The following is a 20774-nucleotide window of genomic DNA, read 5'->3' as shown; positions in this document are numbered from 1 at the left end:
TGAAGCATGACTAACGTCAGGGGATCCGGATCCCAGCTGTACGTTAGAATCACTTGGGCTGCTTTGAAAATGACTTAATGTCTTGCCTCGTGCAAGATCAGATCTCTGGGGATGTCTGGGGGATATCTGCATTGGAAAGAACTGCCCAGATGCTTCTGTTGCACTGCAGATTGGGAACCACTGGATGAGATAAGCCAAAGGCTGAAAAAGTCAAAAAAAGAATCCAAAAGACTTATTCTTCATTTCTCTACCCATTGAAATGTTAGGTGAGTCAGTGCCACCAAAAATCTACCTAAACACGTGTCCTACGAGAAGCCCCAAATTCTCCCCAGTAACCATTGTGCATGCACCTGGCAGTTGATCATTGTCCACAATGTTCATTCACGTTTTCTATCCTGTTCTCAAGCCTCCTTCTGAGACCACCTGATCTCCTAATTCTCTGGGAAAAGAGAAACTCTCTAAGTTCCCCACATTCACCTCCTCTTCTTCAGGCGCAAGAGAAAAGCACTCCCTTCTCTTTTATCAAGTCTACTCCCTTCAAGTTCATTCCATGCCCCTGACCATCAAACACCCCCCCTCTGTCCTTCACCTTGAATCTCTCCCTATAAACTCTTTGCCAACATACAAAACACTCTATTCTGCCTTCTGAAATCAAAACTAACAAAGCAATCCACCTCAATCATCTGTCCCCCAGGTTCTTTCTCCGTTCGATCATAATCGAACTACCTGAAAAGAGGAATTCCCACGAACTGCCAATACTTCCTCACCTCCCATTCGCCCTTCTAGGGTCTACCGGACTCCAGCTTCCAGCCCTGTCCCTCCACTGAAATTCCCCTCACCAGAGATACCCACTGCCTCTAACTTGCTTCTCCAATGCCTCACAGCAGCTAGCAAGGTATCGCCATGCCCCCAGGATCTGGCTCCTGGCCAATAGCCGCCACTCAGCCCCCCCCACCCCCCCCCCCGCCCCATTTACGTGAATCTGCCTCCAGTGGTCACAATACCCAGGATTCTCTTAGATTCCCCTAAGTCACGCTTACTCTCTTCTCTGTGCCTTTGCACGCTTTTCCCTCTGCCTGTAATGTTTGTTCCTACAGTGTTTGTCTCTGAATTACACACAACTTAGCCTAGATGCCTCTGTCTTTTTTTTTTTTTTTTTTTTTTGAGAGAGAGAGAGCGAGAGAGAGCAGAGGAGGGGCAGAAAGAGAGAGAGGACAGAGGATCCAAAGTGGGCTCTGTGGTAACAGCAGAGAGCCCGATGTGGGGCTCAAACCCACAAGCCATGAGATCGTGACCTGAGCCAAAGTCAGGCACTTAACCGACTGAGCCACCCAGATGCCCCCCAACAACCTTTTCCCATCTCAGTGCTGTCATGGTATTGTAACAACTATGGTTTGAGTTTCAGGGCATCTGGTTTCCTGGGGTCTTTACAGTCACAGAGAGCACAGCCAGAAAACATATATAGCATGGTCAAAACCCAGGACAAGATCTACTCTTCAGAGGGTGTCTAAAATTTGGGGTCCCCTGAAGCAGAGCCTGAGCAAAGATTTGAGTGCAAGTAGTTTATTTGGGAGGTGACAGAAACACCAATAATGAGGGGGGAAAGGGAAAGAGAAGACATGGAAGGAAAGGCAGCCAATGACGTGAGCTCTCTGAGCCAGTTCCCACTGTGGGTGACTGCAGAGGAGGCCTGCAGGACAGACCCGGGGAACCAGCATAGAATACACACTTCCAACAAGGGTGGAAAAAAAAGACACTAATTCCCAAGAGACACTGGTAAGGGACACGCCTGGGGCATCAATCCCCGAACAGCTGGCTGACCTATGGCACGAGTGCACAGCTGACTTCGGCAACCAAAGAAAGGCCTCAAAGACACGTGGGTGCTGGCATTTGGAAGCAAGGGCGGCCAACCCTGAGGGGGTGAGAACGAAGGGGAGAGGAACTGGCAACAGGCAGCGGTTACCACAAAGGTTTTTTCTTCACCTGAAACAGATCCTGCTTGTGCACGCAGCAGTGCTATAAACACAGGGGGAAAGCTGACTTCCTCCACGGGTTTCCCTAGAAAGGCAAATCAGGGAGAGTGATAAACAGAAGTTCCAAGTAGAACAGAAAACTTCCCCATTAGGTTTCTGGCTTTCATACTTCTGGACATTTGAATTCCTTTCCTGGAAAAAACTAAACCCATAAGGAAGAATCTGGTGTTTGAGAGTGTTAATAGTAGTAACACCATCTACATCATCATCTCACTGAACTCTCAGAGAAGACTTGTGAAGTATGGGATGGAATGTTTTTGTCCCTCAAACTTCTAGAAGATTCTAAGCCATACGACGGAAACCTTGCATGCTTGAAACTCAACTCAAACTATAGGCCCAGGACAGCAAGGAGTGGCTCAGATTCAAAGGATTTCCAAGAGCTGAAGTGTTTCCTGAAGGTGGGGGGAGGGGGATGGTGGCTTTCCCAAGGGACTTCCCTCTAATTGTGAGGAAGTGGGAAGAGACAGATTACGGGGAACAGTAGAGCAGGAGACAAACCCCACTGGGATCTGGGCTTGTCAGGAGCTGTCACAGCAGCAGCTGGGTAGTTTTGGTGCAGGAAGCAAGTCAGAAGTCCCACGGCACTTCAGCCCATGAGGGGCCTCCCCTCACCAAAGACACTGCAGAAACATGACATTAAGGATCTTATTCTCTGTTGACAGTACTGTAGTTGAATGCTCGATATGCTCACTTATTTTCCAGAGCACAGGCTATTTCTGAGGAAGTGTATTTCCTGCAGGAATAGTTAAGTACTGATATTTGCCTTAAAAAAAGAATTTTTTAAAAATATTTATGTTTGCAACAGAGAGACAGAGACAGACAGAGCCTGAGCAGTGGGGTGGGGCAGAGAGAGAGGGAGGCACAGAATCCAAAGCGGGCTCCAGGCTCCGAGCTGTCAGCACAGAGCCTGACACGGGGCTTGAACCCACGAGCAGTGAGGTCATGACCTGAGCCGAAGTCGGATGCCCAACTGACTGAGCCACCCAGGTGAACCCTGATAGTTGCCTTCTGAACAGACAACACGCCAGGCTACATCACCAGATACCCAGCTCCATTCTAACTGTCCAGGAATGCATGCTCCCTGAGTATCAAATGATGGAAAGGTTAGCGATTAATTAGCAAAAGCCTTTTGAGCAAGGGATGGTTTAATCAGTGTGTGCTGTGCTATCTGTGTGCATTCACAAAGACTGAAGTGCTGCAGAAAGTTCCGGTCCTTCCCTCTCTGAAACTCTCAGTTCTCATCTTATCAAGGACTCAATGTAGAGTAAAATAAACCACACATTCAAAATTTATGGGGAATAAAACCTTCTGGCAGTGGAAAGGTACACTTCACATTCTGAGGTCACAGAAGTCTTTATGAACAAAGGAGAAAAGAAACATTTTCAGTAAATAGTATCCATCATCTCAGGACTCTGCCCTCTGGGAAACTAATTACTCCTCACCCTGAGGACGATTAAAGGAGATATTCCAATTTTGTCTCTACTTTCTACACTCAGGCTACAGACATTCTGCTAGAATTTCAATGGCGAGGAATTAAGTTATATTGTTTGGCAAATCAAGAAAGTGGAAACATGACGTATCTGTCACCTGCCACCAGTGCTATCATGACCATTATCACTCATGAAAAGAAAAAAAAGTGTCCGTTTTGGATTTTTCCCATGGGGGGAGGGTTGGGCAGGGCGATGAGGGGGATAGCGGCTCAAGTTTCTATCTGTGTAAGCCCTGGAAATTTTGCCTCAGTGAATCCTTGTTTAAGTTTCAATCACAAAGAAATCAAACCTATAAAATGGAGGAGGAAGCCCCTGGCTGCCCAGAGAGCACAGTGCATTCTTCAGGCGCTCGGAGGAGTGCCTTGTTCCCTTCTGGAAGCATGTCCAAGGCTTGGCACTGGTTTGGAGAGTTCTGAGAGCGGCATGCTCTGTAAATCTGGCTGTCTGGGGCTTAGCATGGGTTCTTAGGGACAAGTGATAAAGCTGCCCATGTTTTAAGTCTTAAGGTGTTGTGCACAGTCACCCAGAGCCCTATCAGCTGGCCATGCTGTGATTCCAGGCATGTGATTTGGGCTCAGATGAGCTCAGAGCATGGTGGCTGTCTATGGGCTGGCTTGCTCCAGCAGCTGCTCCCTGTCTTGAAGACCAGGGGCAGATGCTGGTGACTTTATATTTAGCGGCATCAGACCCAAGCCCAGTTAAAAAAGATGTGAATGCAAGTGGATATTTAACCTCTTAGGGGGGAAAAATGTGGCAATAGCTCACCATAAACATGAAAATGTTCATATCCTTTGACCGGGTAGTTTTACTTCTAAGTATAAGAAAATAAATAAGTATATATTCCCTGCCAGATTCATTTTAGTGTTGCTTATGATTACAAACAGTTGAAACAACCCAGCTGTGTAAGTGGTTGGAGGTTGGTTAAATACATTATGATAAATTTATTTGATGGAATGGTCTACAAAGACCTGGGAAAATTCACCATATAGTTTTTAAGACCACATAAAAATACATACAGCATAATTGTAATTTTGTAAAGAAATACATGTGCATTTAAAATGAATACAGGGTGCCTGGCTGGCTCAGAGGGTTGAGCATCCAACTCTTAATTTCAGCTCAGGTCATGATGTCCCAGTTCGTGAGATGGGGTCCCTAGCTGGGCTCTGTACTGACAGCATGGAGTCATTGCTCTTCTCTCTCTCTCTCTCTCTCTCTCTCTCTCTCTCTCTGTCTTCCTCTCTCTCAGAGCTAAACAAACTGAAAAAAATTTTTAAAAAATAAAAAGAATATAGACATGTAACTAAAGACCTACAGGTTTCTGAGTGATGAGCTATGGGTGATTTTTATGCTTTTCTGCATATTCTCATTTTTCTATAATGAACACATATGCCAGTTGTATTCAATACAATAATGCTATTTAGAAGTGGTTCCACTCATATGCTGGCTTTAAGCCTATCATTTGTAAGAAAGAATCTGGCCTTTCTGGGGCTAGCACTGACTTACCTAAAGTTGGAGAGCCCCGGGAGCTGGGAGAGAGACAGGAGTCCATGTGGTAGGGAGGGCAGAGCTGGGGCTTGGGGATTTTGCAGCGCAACACGGCGTGGGGGGTGGCACAGAAAGGAGCTGAGTCAAAGGTCTCTGTGGGGAAGTGAGACCACTTCCCACACGGGAGGAGGGGAACGTCAGCATGTTCTGTCCAGGGCCATCGTCCTCTGCCACGGGGTTATTGCCAGTGTGACAAAAACTCAACCCCCCTTGTACTGAGAAATGAGGTCAAGAGGTGCCCTGGGAGATGCTACAGGAAGCAGCCCATGAAGGCACACGCATGACTGCTTCCTAGTCACCTGATGTCCCTGAAGTGACTGTTCAGGGAATAGTGCCGTGCTGTTGGCTTTCTCACAGTGCAGGCCCCATTTTCCCCTGACTGGAAGGACACCAACTGTGGACCTCTCATGACCTGGCCAGAGCCGGCCACCAGTGCACCCACTGTCCCTACTTAGCCTCTCAGCCCAAGGTCAGCCCAAGTTGTGAGAGACTTTGAGCCAGGGAGAGGACACCAGTGATAATATCTGTATGGCACGTCACAGTTTACAAATAATTGTGCTGATGGTTTAGTTAAGAGCTGTAAACGTTCCTTTCAGGGAACACACATTTATGATCTGAGAACAGGCATGCTGAGGGCTTTCTGTTTCCTTAACTGTCATTCTGTCTTGACACTCTGTGCCTTCTGGTGGCTGGGATTATACTCAGAAAAGGCAGATGGACAGCTGGTCTTCAAGCTATTACAAAATGGAAGGAAAACCAGCGGTATTAGGTGAATTTGCCGTCCCTTTATGATGAATCTAGGAAGGGCTCAGGAATAATCAGCACGAATAAATAACTCTGTAGAGTCAATTAGATTAACGCCAGGAAGCCAAAGAGAGAACCACCCATTTAGTGTAGTTAGTGCCAAGACGGGTACAATGGATGCTCTTCATGAAGACTCAGAATCTGGGTGGTAAATAACTGATGGAAGTTTCCAGTTAAAAGTCAATGATTTCAGAAAACATATAACTTAAGGTCATGTAATTCAATCCCTGAGTCAGCATAGCATCGCTAAGGCCTACCAGCCAGCCACTGTTGAATACTCCCTGTAATGGGGAACCTGCTACCTCTCCTGGAGAATATTCCATGGTTGCATAGATACAGGTGTTAGAAAGCATGCCCACAGGACTGCAGTGTGACGGTCAAAGAAGAGCACTGAGTTGAAGAGAATGTGGCTCCATTTCAGAGGTGGAGGGCAGGTAGGTGTAAGGATACCACAGAGGATGACCATATCCAAAGTTTAGATTTATTCTTTTTTCTTCTGAGGGACAAACACTATGTAGAAGACACAGAAATGCTTACATAGTCTTCTTCATTAGGAAGAGCGGTGCTGGTTAATTATATTGGTCTAGTACATGTCTCATTGTAGATTAAACAGGAAGTGATTCCTCCTTCCTGTTGACTTCTGTTAGCTTGCCACACAAAGCTTTAATTATAGAATGTATATCCATCTCCGCTCCCCTATGGGATAGTTTTTGCCCTCAAGGAATTGATGTCATAATCTAGACTTGGTTGGTAGCAGACTGTACATGGGAAGCCAAGGGGAAATATAGGTCCATTAATTCGGTTTGTTAGTTATTTACTATTTTGTGAATATTGTGTGTCTCCCAAGTTGGACTGCATATTCCTTCAGGGCAGGAATTATGTCTTCTGCCGGACGGTATATCCAACACTGAGCACACACGGTGCCACACACGTCTGTGCTTCATAATTATCTGTAGAAAACTGTGTTGTGGGTAGCACACTGAACAGGTGCTAAAGAATTAGTATGATTAACAGTGGCCAACAAGCCATTGGCTTAATGCTAATCAAACGTCCCCATTTAAAGAGTACACTGCATTTATTTAACCCCATTAAGTTACAACCCCATAACACATGTCAATTTTTGTGTTTTTAAAGTGCTTTAAAAGATATTTATTTTTTTACCAGGTGGAAAATAATGTCCTTTAAAAGGCATTTAATGTTTAGTGGAAAATGATATTACCAAAGCATGTAACAAGTTGTTCATCACCTTCAAGACATGGAATTTTTATAAATACACGGGTAACACTGAGTGCCAAAATGATGGGTGTGCATGGTCAGAGTACGAAATTAGACTTGCTGTTCATCCCATCTAGATGGTGTCTTAAGTCAAGAATGATCTTGAGCAGAGACAGGGAGGTATGTTGGGTAACTGTGCTTTTGAAGGTGACTTCCCTTGCTGTCTGATAGGTTTGTGTTAGTGATCAGGACAGCCATTCAGACTGACAGATCCCTGGACATCCATGGCTTCAGTGACAGGGATAGGAATGTGGTTGACTTGAATATTCTTCAGACAGCCAAAAAATGATTTCCACACAGGGAGCTTCAGTGTCTTCAAATGGGCTTCAAGAGAAAAGGAGAGGCATTCCATGAGTGTGAATGTGCCCAATTTAGAAAATTGTCTTATTAGAGCTAAAGGGACCGAGGATCTCAGGCCAGCCAGTCACCTCCTCCTTTGAGCTGGCACCCCACGCCCGTGCCTGCTGTGATAAATCACCAACAAGGCTACTTATTCTTCAAGTTCTTCAAAGAAGCAAATTCCACAGCCCAAATCAATAGATAATAACTCTGAACACTAGTGCTTTTTATGGGTCATGGAAGACCCATAAAATTAACAAACTCTCTGGAGGAACATCAAACAAGGAAGAATGACAAGGCTCTTTCCAGGCAAAATTCCAGAACCTGCCTGGTTCTCCCATTCTGGCCCGCAAAGCTTAATAACTCATCAGTAAAACTAAATGTCTGGGGAGGAGAGACCAGTTTTTAGCCCCTTTCCTGATTCTTTGCTGCTATCAGGCTTGTAGGTAAAGGTAGCCTCTTAAGAGAGGCTTATGAACGACAGGCTTGGGACAGGAGAAGCAGCAGCAATGTGGTCTGGGCTATACAATGTGCCCATTGCTACCAATTGGGTTTTCCCATGTGTTGGAGCAAAGAGCCTCACTGTCTCCACTGTCCAGCCAACGGCTGCCCAGCTAATAACCCATGGCTGGGGCACTGATTTGTTCGGTTAAGATGGAAATGTTAAGAGCTGACGTGGGGCAACGTGGGTGTAGAAGCCAGGACAAGAGTTACCTGGAATGCCTCCAATGTACAGTGGCTCCTGAGTGCTGGCAGGTGGGAAGGGGAGCCGTCCAGCTGTGTAGCTATTCTCTGTGTCCAGTTCCAGGTGCAAGATGTGTTGTTTTATGGTGACTGGTGGGAAAGGAAGCTGGTCAGGTTGATTACCTGAGGACAGCCCTGCCCAATGTTTAATGACTACACTAGGGCTTCACCACGGGCTTCTTTTCAACCCATTGCTGTGACAACACTATTGCTAGGAATTCCATCAACCTAGACACAAATTCAACTAGTTTTTCAACACTAAGTGGGATTTAGATGCTTTCACATACGTTGCAGGATTTAATCCTTCAAATAAATCTGTGAGGAAGATATGGTCACTCTTCTTTCCCAGATAAGAGATTGTGACTCTCAAGCATTGAGGAGCCTGACAAGACAGCTTGGTTATAAGTTGAATGAGTTGGGATTCCAGCTGCTCTCTCCAGAAGCCATCTTTATTTCACGAGATCTTAGCTTCCTTCCAAGGAGATTCTGACTTCTGAAAACTGAGTCACTTTTGACCCTCCAAATAAAATTCCTCCAGTGTGAACAATCCTAACTAATTGCAATGTAGTCAGCATTCAAATTAGACAAGAGACTACTCTTCTTTTTTGAAAAGGTATGTTAGCCAATACGGTTTAATATATTACCAAACCAATGTGCACAAGTTATTCATAAAACAGCAGATTTGGTTTGGGAGGCTATGCCTAATCTCCTCCCAGTGGTTTGTCTAAATCGTTTGCAGTAGTATTAAATGGACTTGAACAATAGCAAGAGCAAATACTTCCTGGGCACTTACTGCATATTGGACACTGTTGTGCACTTTACATACATTGTCCCATTTGATTTTCACCACCCTGGGAGGTGGGCCCTATTTTTATCTCCATTGTGTTGAGGGGGGAAACTGAAGATAAAGAGCAATTAAGTGGCTTGCCCAAGGTCACTTAGGTAAGGGCCGGAACTGAGATGTGATCTCTGTTCCTTTTGATTTCAGAGCCAAAATCTAAATCATAATGTTATACCGCCTTGCAAACACAGATTATCAGTTTTCTGAGCTCAAAAAGAAAATTCTCTGTATGTTACAGAGAACAGGTTGCAGCAGCCACGAATTGCATAAATGCAGCCAGGGCTGAGAATGGACATCTTCTCACCATGTCAGTCTGGTGGACTGAGCCGGGTCATATGCTAATGGATTGATAAAGCGAGGCTGTATCCGGGACATTCAAATCCAGATGGAAAGGGACACTGTTTCAGGGTGTGAACAACAGGCCACTGGACATCATACCTGTCACCGAGTGCCACCGCCCGTCACACAGAGACTGCTTTGGTGTAACTGATGTCAAGATGCCCCCCGCCTCACTGTCCACAGAGGCCGTGACCTGGAAGACATATGCATTTTCCTATTTCCTTCAGAAAGGCTGCTGGAGCCAACTTCCCTGCCTTCTTTCCTTCCCACCGCTTGTCACCCTGAGGGCCCTGAAGCACCTTAGAGGTGGCCCCTCCCTCTCGCACCAGGTGATCACAGGAGGGCCAAGGCTTTGCAAGAATCTCTCTGCTGAGTCCCTTCCAGGAACAAGCTGCAAAGCCAAGGCCAGGCCTGAAGTTGCTGCCAAAGGTGACGAGCTCTTCCCTCCCAATCCAAACCCCTCCTCTGTCAGGCTCTACTCAAAGGTCACTGATCAGCAGGGAAGATCCTCCTCAAGCTATTGATAGGCAACTGCGGCCACAGTTCTGTTTAGAAGGACGCAAAATTTGGAAGGCAAAAATGCTGGCTGAGGCCTACGCCCTGCTGCGAGGGCCAGACAATTAGAATAATTCCATGAATGCATGCCGTAGGGTTGTAGCTCAAGGAATTCAGCAAGCTAACTGATTGCACTTGTACTGGGCACGTGTCAGGGGTCAGGCACTCATGCTAGCGTGCAGAATCCCACAGTCCCACTCTCTGGACCAGGGCCAAGGGCTGAACCAAGGTGAACAAATACCAGGACTAAAATAAGGAAATTGGTAACTAATTTGCATTTAATTTGCATGTAGCTAGACAGCAAGGCCAATTCTCAGGCAATTTTCCAGCTAAACAATGTCACTGCTGTTATGAAGGTCATCGTGTCTTGATTTTTGCGTATGCGATTATTTCCTCTCCAGAAGCTCTCGTGGAGCCCTACCGCCCCGCTCCCCTGAAAAGCCAGCCTTCTCTCAAGGCCAGCAAGCAGGTAGTTGCTTGCTCCTCTGGCCTACCAGAGGCCTGCTCAGACTTAAAGGCTGCACCTCAAATAGAATATGTTCTAGGAGTTTGGGCTATTTTATTTCCTTCTCTAGTTTCCCCCTCACAGTTAAGCTGTGGAAGGGTAGAAGTAAAGGAAAATGGCATATTATGGCTAAATAGAAGATCACAGGCCCAAAATGGAGCCACTTAGGCCGACTCACCAAACCAGTGCTTAATATCTAACCCAACTGAAGCTTCAACCTTCCCCAGAAATGTGGTCATGATAGGTCAGTCAGGAATTTTCTGAACAGCACCAATGACAACCTGTCACATGGACTTCTCCAACCCCCCAAAGAAATGTAAGGTAATCTACCTAATAAGACGCTTTCCTCTAAATGGAAGGTAACCTTGCCTGGAACAGTCCTTTCTTTTCTTTTGCTAATGAGTTCCTTGCCCCACCGTCATTCCTATAAAAACCTTCCATTTTGTACAACTCCTCAGACTTCTCTCTATTTGCTAGATGGGATGCTGCCTGATTCATGAATCAATTAATAAAGTCAATCAGATCTTCAGATTTATTCGGTTGAATTGCTGCTCTTTAACATTATCAATCTTGGCCTTGAGGCCTTCCTGGAACGATTTGGTTTTTAAAAGAGTTTTTGAAAAGGAAAGAGATATAACCTGGTGGTGAAACTGGGGTATTGGCCAGGCCCCCGAGTGACAGGCAGGATGAAGCAGGAGAAGTGTCCCCTGAAGGAGGAATCCCTTTAAGCCAAAGGAAGCCTGGAGCGGAGAGACCTGGGGCCAGCTTGGCTGCAGGGACCAGATAGGTTAGTGAGTGGTATAGGGAGCATAAGGAAAATCTGAAACTGATTCAGTGGATACCAGGCCATGGGCGTGGGCATGACATCGTGTAGACAGCTGGTGAGAACAACTATCTCATGAGTTCTGGTGCTGCCCTTATGAATAAAAGTAGAGATATGACAAGGGTGAAGGGGAGGAGAGAAAAATGAACATTTATTGCGTATCATAGTTGCTATTCTCTTGTCAAAAGCCCTGAGATATAAACATTATTATCCACATTTTAAAGACAGAGTCTTAAAGAGGTGAAGTAACTTCTCCAGGGCCATATAACTAAGTGGTGCAGTTAGAATTCAGCCCAAGATGATGAACAGGAAACACAATGACCAAATGACTTGTTAAAGGAAAATAGTAAGTTAGCCCTCAAGTCGGGTCTCTTTTTTTTTTTTTTTTTTGAGAGAGAGACAGAGAGAGAGCGTGAGAGGAGGAAGGGCAGAGAGGGGCGGGGAGATGGAGAATCCCAAGGAGGCTCCACACTGCCAGTGCAGAGCCGGGACCCAGAGCTCAAACCCATGAAGTTGTGAGATTGTGACCTGAGTTGAAACCAAGAATCAGATGCTTAACCAACTGAGCCACCCAGGCGACCCTGAAGTCAGGTCTCTTAAAACAAGATTGGATCCCACTCCGTCACAACTCCACCTACTGTGGTCTCCAGAAATGAATGTGGTCCTAATGCAAACCCATAGATCCCGTCCCCCCGCTGTCATCAAACTGTACGCACCTTTCCTGCCTCCATATAAACACATAGGTGCTTCCCGGGCTGACTTCCGACGTGCATTAGGATGCCAGTGAGGCTTCTTGGGCGAATGCTGAAGACAAGCTTAAATTCCGGCCCCAATAACACAGAATTAGCTTCCAAAAGAAAGTAAAACAGTTAAAACATCGTAATTCAAGAAAAAGGATGGAGTTCTTCAGACTCAAAGACATAAACTGTTCCAAACTGCCCCTTACCCAGGATGATATGACCTCCTTCTTGGGAGAAATAAATGCCTTTCTCCACAGAGCCACTCAAGCAGGGGGACACAGCAACGCTTGCAGCAATGGTGTTTAGGGGTTTCAGATTCAACTGAAAGTTCCTCAGGCATCCCACAAAGCTGTTTGGGGGGAGGCTCTGCAACCAAGCAGAAGAGAAAGCAAACTTTATTAAGCCACAACTCCCAGAGACATATGGGCAGCCAAGGTTAAAGGCAGGGCAACTGTCTGCCAAAGGGGTTTGGGGGGGGCAGAATTCATCCATCCTGCTTCAGAGAGTCAGGTGGGCCTGACTGTTGCATTTGGCTCCCTGCTCACACTGCCTAGAAAACCCTGGATACCAGACGTCCGGTGGGTGGCCGAAGTTTGAGGCCAAAGTTTGAGGGCACCAAGTGGTATGTATGCAAGGGGCAAGGGCAGTGGAGGTCGCTAGCTAGTGCTGGTCAGTGACCTGACCCTGGTCCACATGACAGGGCTACAACAAGGGAAATCTCTGCCTTCCAGTATATAGATATCACTGTCTCTTTGCAGGTACAAACCACTTCTTAGAGTTTAATGAGCCTATGCGATTGCTTAATGCAGGGCAGCTGACTGAAAAAGAGGCCAAAACATTCCAAAAATAATAAAGTGCAAAAAAGCTTCCTAAATTGTTGGGCTCAGTGCACCACCAACAAATCATGAATGCTGTGGAGTTAAAATAAGACACAAGGCATAGCATCAGTGGGCATGCATGGAGCACCCAAAGGTGGCCTGGAACAAGGGCTCCTCACCTAGGGCCCCTGCGTGCACCTCCAGGGTTCTGTGATCTCTTAAATTATATAGCAGATGCTCTCTGCATGTGCATTTTCCTGGGAAGAAAGACTACCTTTTCTCTTTAAATTTTTTAAAATTTATTTTTGAGAGAGAGACAGAGCATGAGTGGGGGAAGAACGGAAAGAGAAGGAGACACAGAATCCGAAGCGGGCTCCAGGCTCCAAGCTGTCAGCAGAGAGCCCAATGAGAGCCTCGAACCCACGAACTGCCAGATCATGACCTGAGCCGAAGCCAGATGCTTAACTGACTGAGCCACCCAGGTGCCCCAAAAGACTGTAACTTTTAAAATTTTTTTCAAAAAAAATTGAAGAATCACTGAATAAAATCCTTAGACTCCCTTCCAAAATAAATGCTTTTAGGACCCTGGAATCCTACACAACAGATGCACTATGTGATAATTTTAAGACATGGTGATATTAGGGATGCATATGGTGTCAGTGTCAACAATAAACTACCGACTGGACTCCCTATGAAATTTTTAGTTTCTTAAAATTTACCACCTTATGCAATGAAGAGCCTGTATCTGAAACCAAGCTCAGACTCTGCAGGGAAGGTCATCGCCTAACACTGAATCCCTAAGGGCGACTGCAGGTTGTGGTACTCAGAGGCAGACATTGACTGGATGTTGCCTGCCCTCTGAAACGATGTGGAGCAGAGTAACCCGTGGTTTGCATCCTCGGGTGGAGGGGATGTTGCAAAAAGAAACTTGGTTCCTAAGAATGATATAAATGGGGTACTACAGATTGTCCCATAGATTAGGATGCTGACTATGACTTATCCAGGACAAAAGAATATCCATACTGTGCTCTTGAATAGCTACCCCATCCTGTGATTTCTCTGAGAGGGAAATAGTTACATACAGAGGTTGCAGAAAAGCAAACATTTACATTGAGGATTCTCCTTAGCAATTAATGCTATATATTATGCATGTATTATACAATATATCACATATATATTATATATCATATAATATTCATTATATAATGCATATTATAGAATATTATATGTAGTATTAATATATGGCAATTATATATAACTTTATTACATATTATACATATACATAATACATACAGTACATATATGTATAGTATATATGTATTATACATGTATTGTATATGTATATAATATATAATATGCATGTATATATGTGTAATATATAATAAAGCAAAACACTACTTTATGACATGCTGGAGGCTGCTTCAGATTCTGTCTCTCCCTCTCTCTCTGCCCCTCCCCTGCTCACACTCTCTTTCTCTCTCAAAAATAAATAAACATTAAAAGAAAATTTTAAAGTATTTTGAGATTCTTGAATATCTTATATAATTATAATGATTACCGATTAAAATGTTTTAATTAAGATATAATTGACATATAACATTATATTTTTTTCAGGTGTGCAGCATAGTGATTCTATATATAATTAGTGCTGTGAATACCATAATAAGTCCAATTAACATCCATCGCTACACATAATTACAAACTTTTTTTTCTTATGGTAAGAACTTTTATGATTTACTTTCTTACCAACTTTCAAATATAGAATACAGTATTATTAACTATTAACTGTGGTCGCCATGCCTTATATCCCAAGACTTATTCATTTTATTTATTTTATAACTGGATGTTTGTACCTTCATTTAAAAAATTTTTTTTCTAATGTTTATTTTTTGGAGACAGAGAGAGAGGATGTGAGTGGGGAAGGGGCATTGAGAGGGGGAGACACAGAATCTGAAGCAGGCTCTAGGCTCTGAGCTGTCAACACAGAGCCTGACACAGGTCTCGAACCCAAGAGCCGTGAGATCATGACCTGAGCCAAAGTAGGATGCTTAACCCACTGAGCCACCCAAGTGCCCCTGGAAGTTTGTACCTTCTAACCACTTTCATGATTATATTATAAGGTGAATTATTTTTATATACAGTTCTGAAGCACGACTGTTTTTGGCATGAAATGCTCACCATGCTGTGTGGTTACCATTTGTCACCATACAAAGTTATTACAATATTATTATTTTTTAAAAAAATTTTTTTTCAACGTTTTTTATTTATTTTTGGGACAGAGAGAGACAGAGCATGAACGGGGGAGGGACAGAGAGAGAGGGAGACACAGAATCGGAAACAGGCTCCAGGCTCTGAGCCATCAGCCCAGAGCCTGACGCGGGGCTCGAACTCACGGACCGCGAGATCGTGACCTGGCTGAAGTCCGACGCTTAACCGACTGCGCCACCCAGGCGCCCCAGTTATTACAATATTATTGACCAGGTTCCCAATGCTGTACTTTTTATCCTGGTGAATTATTTATTTTACAACTGGAAGTTTGGACCTCTTAATTCCTTTCTCCTATTTGGCCCATCTGCCACCCTCCCCCGCCCCCCACCACCCCACCGACTTCTGCCAACCACCAGTTTGTTCTCTATATTTATGAGTTTATTTCTTTTTTGCTTGTTTATTCATTTGTTTTGGTTTTTTTTTTTAAGATTCTACATATGAGTGAAATCATATGATATTTGTCTTTCTCTGTCTGACTTATTTCACTTGGCAAAATAGCCTCTAGGTCCAGCCATGTTGTCACAAATGTCAATATTTCATTCTTTTTTATGGCTGAGTAATATTTCATTGTATATATGTCCCACTTCTTCATCTATTTATTTATCAGTGGATGCTTGGGCTGTGTCCAATATCTTGGCTATTGTAAATAATGCTGCAATAAACATAGGGGTGCATAGATCTTTTCAAATTAGTGTCTTTGTTTTCTTTGGGTAAATACCCAGCAGTGGAATTATTAGATTGCACAGTATTTCTCTTCTTAATTTTCTGAGTAACCTCCACACTATTTTCTATGCTGGCTATTCCAGTTTGCATTCCCCGCCCCCCCCCCCCCCAACAGTGCGTGAGAGTTCCTTTTTCTCCATTTCCTCACCAGCTCTTGTTATTTCTTGTCTTTTTGATAACAGCCTTTCTGTCAAGGGTGAGGGGATATCTCATTGTGCTTTTGATTTGCATTTCCCTGATGATGAGCGACGCTGAGCATCTTTTGTGTGTTGGTGAAACATAAATATTTACCTTTGGTTTCCATGAGGGAGGTGATCCCAGGTAAACTGGTGCTCTGAGGCCGAAGGTGGAATTTCCAGGCAAACTTCCTTCCTGGGCCCTCAGACCATCCACAACCAAGTGCCCCTTTTCTCCATCTTGCCCAAACACCACCTTAAGAGTAAAGAAGATAAATTAATCGTTTTTTATCTTTGACAATTGGTGATGTATTTTATTATTGGTCACAGCACATTTTTTAAACAATGTTTTTCTTTTTCTTCAAGGAGCTTTAAAAAATTAGAAAATTTTCTCCCTAATATTGTCATCATCGTCACCATTTTGTGAGATTATGGTGGATATTGAATAGAGTAAGCTAGAAAAGTGAAATTTGAAAAAAAGGATTCCTTGAAAGTCAACTACTAAAAAGATACACTTGATCTAGAAACTTATGCAAAAGAGAAACAAATGAAGAGCCACAGGAGTATAAATGAAGACACACCCAGGCAACAAAGGGGAAGGAATAGTTTGTGCAGAGCTAAGAAGGGAAACATCTCCCTTCCACACGGCTCTTGGAGCAAGGGGCCAGTGGCTACTTCTTTACTAAAAGGGAGCACACATTTTAAACTCTTTGCTAAATGTCTGGGGTGGACCCTGCCATCTCATGGCTACGAGACTATTCATTAATGACTCCCCAACTTATACTCCCAGCTGTGACCTCTGGCCTCTCCACCCGTCTACTGACAGCTGGGCTTGAATGTCTGACAGGCAACTCACCCCAAGGATGTTCACAGCAGAACCCATCCTCTTCCCCAGTTCTAAAATGCTCCCTTCCTGGCCACAGCTCCTGCGTCCCAGTACCAGTCCCTCTGTTGACCCAACTGCTGGCCCCAAATCACAGGACTTGATACTGACTCCTCTTTCTCTCACATTCCACGTCCAATCCACCAGCAAACCCTCTCGGTTTTCAGAGCACATTCTGGACAGTGCACTTCTATCCACGATCGTGGAGGACTCTTGAAGCAAAGGCAGTAGCGTCCATCTGGCTGCCTTACTTCCATGCTTACCCCCACTTCATCTCTTCAAGCTAAAGGCAGCTTTGAAAATATACATCTGTTCATGCAATGGTCCTTTTTTAGTTTAATAGTCTTCAGAAGCATCAGAGACACTCAGAATAAAATCTGAGTCCTCACCTTGGTTTCAAAGCTGGTATGATCTGGGCCCTGCCTCATTCTTGAATCCCATCTCTTATCCTTTCTGTTCTGTTCACTCAACTGATCCCTATCTCAGGGTCTTTGGGCTTGCTGTTCCCTCTGCCTGGATCACCCTTTCTATAACTTCAAGTGACTGTCACCTCCCAAAGGAAGTTTTGTTTTACTACCCTATCTGAAATCGTTCCCACACTCAGCCACTTCCTTACCTTGCTCTAATGCTTTCTCCAAGCACCTACCAATATCTGACATTATATTGGGTATATTTGTTTATGTGCTCTAGGATGGCAGCTCATTAAATATTTGTTGAAAGACTAAGTGAATATAACTTGTCAAGCTGCTTACGTTTTTTGAGATCTAGTTCCCTCATCAGGAAAAAAAAAAAAAGGTCCCTTTTGTCTTAAATTGAATTTTTCTTCAAATCTGGATGCCTTCAGGGAAGATCTGGAATGCTAGAGATCTCGGTCTTTAAGCTTGTGCTATCCAGAAGGCATTCCAGGCTCAGAGAGGGGCCTGGAGACCCAGACATGGTCTTGACAGACAGAAATTGTCCAGGAAGCAGGGGTGGGAAGCGGGTAGGGGACACAGCCCAGGGAGGCAGGGCGAGGACCCCGAAGAAGTGGTCAGTAAAGCCCATCTGGGCACTGAGGCATCCGTGCACAACATCCTCGCCCAGCACATGCAGCCATTTCCTGTGCGAAGACATGGGGGTGCCCAGTGCCTCCGGCCACACGGGCTCTCCCAGCGCTGTGCTTCTGTGGCTGGCAGAATGTGTACACTCCTTTCCAGGTACTCCATAGTGAATTCTGTAGCAGGGGGAGGGGCTCACACAGCCCCAGGTCTTACCGTGTGCCATTTCCCATCATTGCACTTCTCTTTGCTTTTGAGCCTCAGCTTTTTCCCTTCTGCCCCCAAAGCAAAGGTGAGTCGTCCCTTTGAAAGATAAAGAGCCATATAGGAACTCTTAGTGCCCGTGTAAAACACGAGCCCTCTGGAGGAGGCTGTCCGCACGTCCACAGCAAACAGTGACCTGTCAGGAAAATAAAGCAAAAAGCAAAGAAGGAGAATAGACGTGTTTAGTGTTCTTCTGAGTCCCTGAAGCCAGGAGAGGGGATGAGGCACAGACACCCAAACCCCCATGATTCAAATGCATGAACTAAGGCATGTACTGATTAAATGACCTATTTCTTTAGAAATTTTTAAAAGCCATTGTAGCCCAGCTATTAAAAGTTTTATGTATAATTTTCTTACTATATTGGGGAATAATGAGCAAACTCTAGGGCAAACCTAGACGGCGGTGTAAGCTCCAGCATATGGCAAGAACGAAGATGCCCTACTGTTTAAAAAAAGTCTGCACTTAAACAGATCATGGTAAGTTATATACATCATTTGCCATTTCAACCTTTATAAAGTGTATAGCAGCATTAAGTACATTCACATGACTGTGCAACCAGTGTCCAGAACTCTTTTCACCTTGCAAGACTGAAACTCTGTACCCAGCAAACAACACTTCTGCATTCCCTGCCCTCTGTACCAGTGGTGACCGCCATTCTACTTCCTGTCTCTCTGAATTTGACTACTGAGGTCTCTCACATACGTGGAATTACACAGTATTTGCCTTTCTGTGACTAACAGCTCATTTCACTTAGCAGCCAGTCACTTTTTAACCCAGTGAATATCATTCTATTTTGTATATGTGCAAGGAGTGGAACATTGTAAGGGGAAGTTGTGTGTGTGTGTGTGTGTGGGGGGGAGTAATTTGAATAACAAGGATTTGATTTAAGCATCAGGTAAGCATTTTCTTTCTGTTAGACATGTTTAACACAGAGGCGGGAAAGTACAGACCCACCTTCTCCCATCCACCTTTATGTTTCCTGGACCTTAATATCCCAGCTACAATGGAACAGGAATTAAGCAAGCATCACACAGTAAAAGCAAAGAGTGAAAGTGAATATTCCTTTGCATGATGGTTACCTATCATATGGACATCTGGTTGAGCAAGATTAATTTTGCAGGAGAACTCACATTCACTCACTTACCCACCCACCCATCCACCCATTTATTCATTCATCCAACAATATTTAATGAGAGTGTAGTATGTATGAGGCCCTGCGGTGGGCACTGGGAATACAATGATGGATGTTTCATTCTTAGCTGTTTCTGATGCATGGGTGCACTGACAGGGGTACCTAAAAGTGCAGCGTGACAAGGTGGTGGAGGACGCAGGTTACCAGTAGGCTGTCATCATCCACTCCTTTTGGTTTATGTCTAAGCACAACCCAGACAGAGGGCAGGAACTAGGTCTCTCCTGATTGAAGCTCTATCTCCAGTGCCTTGGACACAGCAGGCAGTCAACGCATAGTTCAGCTGAACTGAATAGTTAACTGAATAGCTGAATGAAATGGTAAATGGAAAACTCAGAGGCAGAACCAGGAAGCGGAAGAAAAAAATGACACTGTTACTTCTCTTTGCTTTTTAATACTGTGAGGTTGAGCAAACACTGAGATGCTTTAATTTTTCAGATTAGCAAGTTTCCTTGAGGGTGATGTTCTTCAAAATGAAAAAGAAATCTATATTTGTTAAATTAAACCAACCAGATGGTGACACCGCTCAATATTTCTCTTGGTGTAGCTGCGTGCGGAGGTTTAGAGAATGAGGGTTAGCCAATTTAAGGAGGATATTCGAACTTGCTACAGAATTAAAGTACTTTACATATGTGGGCTTGGTTATCAGACTTGACATTTGCTTTTCAGAGTTATTTCTTAAAGCAGCTTTCTTTCATAAAAGGCTAACTGACTAACACCCAAAAAAGACGGCACTATATTCAAATCCCAGCATATGATACTGTAGCTATGACGCTTCATTGCTGGTGGATAGGAGAATAAGGCAGGGAGTGAAGTGGCATTTTTATGCATTCGTCACAAGGATAAAATAGTGGTGCAGCATTTTAAAGGAGAGGCCAAAAATTGCCAGGATATAAATTAGAATGAGAACGATGGAAGAGCCCATATTCTGGACTGGTAGCATCCTGGAAATACACTCCGATTGCTAGAATATTTGAGATTAATATAACTCAAAAGTTACATCTGCTAATGATTACTCTTTTCCACTTTCCCTTTAAAAATGTTCGTTTTCCCATTTATTACATATAATTTAGTGTTGCAAGGGAAGGTGCTGGGGTCAAATCCTCAGAAGAAGCCAGAGGACTCACCACACGGAACGTGATGAGAGAGAAGATGTAAGACAGAAGGCGGCTTTGCAGGGAGAGGGGAGGGCAGAGCTGGTAGAGAAGCCTCCGAGCCCAGGCAGGTGGGAGGGGAGGCCGGGAGCATCTGCACAGAGATCATGGTCATTAAGCTCAGCTTGGCCAAGGGCACAGTCAGCGGGAGTGGGGGCTTCCTCCCAACAGGTAGCCCCGGGAAGGGCTAATAACTGAGTGGGACGCCACTTCTTAGCCTCCACTAGC

At 44.5% G+C, this 20774-nt stretch overlaps 1 protein-coding gene across 1 annotated transcript in view; it reads right to left on the bottom strand.

Moving 5' to 3' along the window:
* Positions 1-6331: 6331 nt before the first annotated feature.
* LAMA3 (laminin subunit alpha 3) overlaps positions 6332-20774 on the bottom strand; it is a 267946-nt gene continuing 253503 nt past the window's right edge. Inside the window, 7 exon segments of the mRNA XM_043558464.1 lie at positions 6332-7471; positions 8201-8320; positions 9510-9603; positions 12010-12140; positions 12240-12399; positions 16134-16274; positions 18155-18338. Of these exon segments, the coding sequence (XP_043414399.1) occupies positions 7326-7471; positions 8201-8320; positions 9510-9603; positions 12010-12140; positions 12240-12399; positions 16134-16274; positions 18155-18338 (976 nt within the window). The 3' untranslated portion in view covers positions 6332-7325.

This window comes from Prionailurus bengalensis, chromosome D3, assembly GCF_016509475.1.
Source record: "Prionailurus bengalensis isolate Pbe53 chromosome D3, Fcat_Pben_1.1_paternal_pri, whole genome shotgun sequence".
NCBI lineage: Eukaryota > Metazoa > Chordata > Mammalia > Carnivora > Felidae > Prionailurus > Prionailurus bengalensis.
This window is presented reverse-complemented; position numbering and strand designations above follow the sequence as displayed.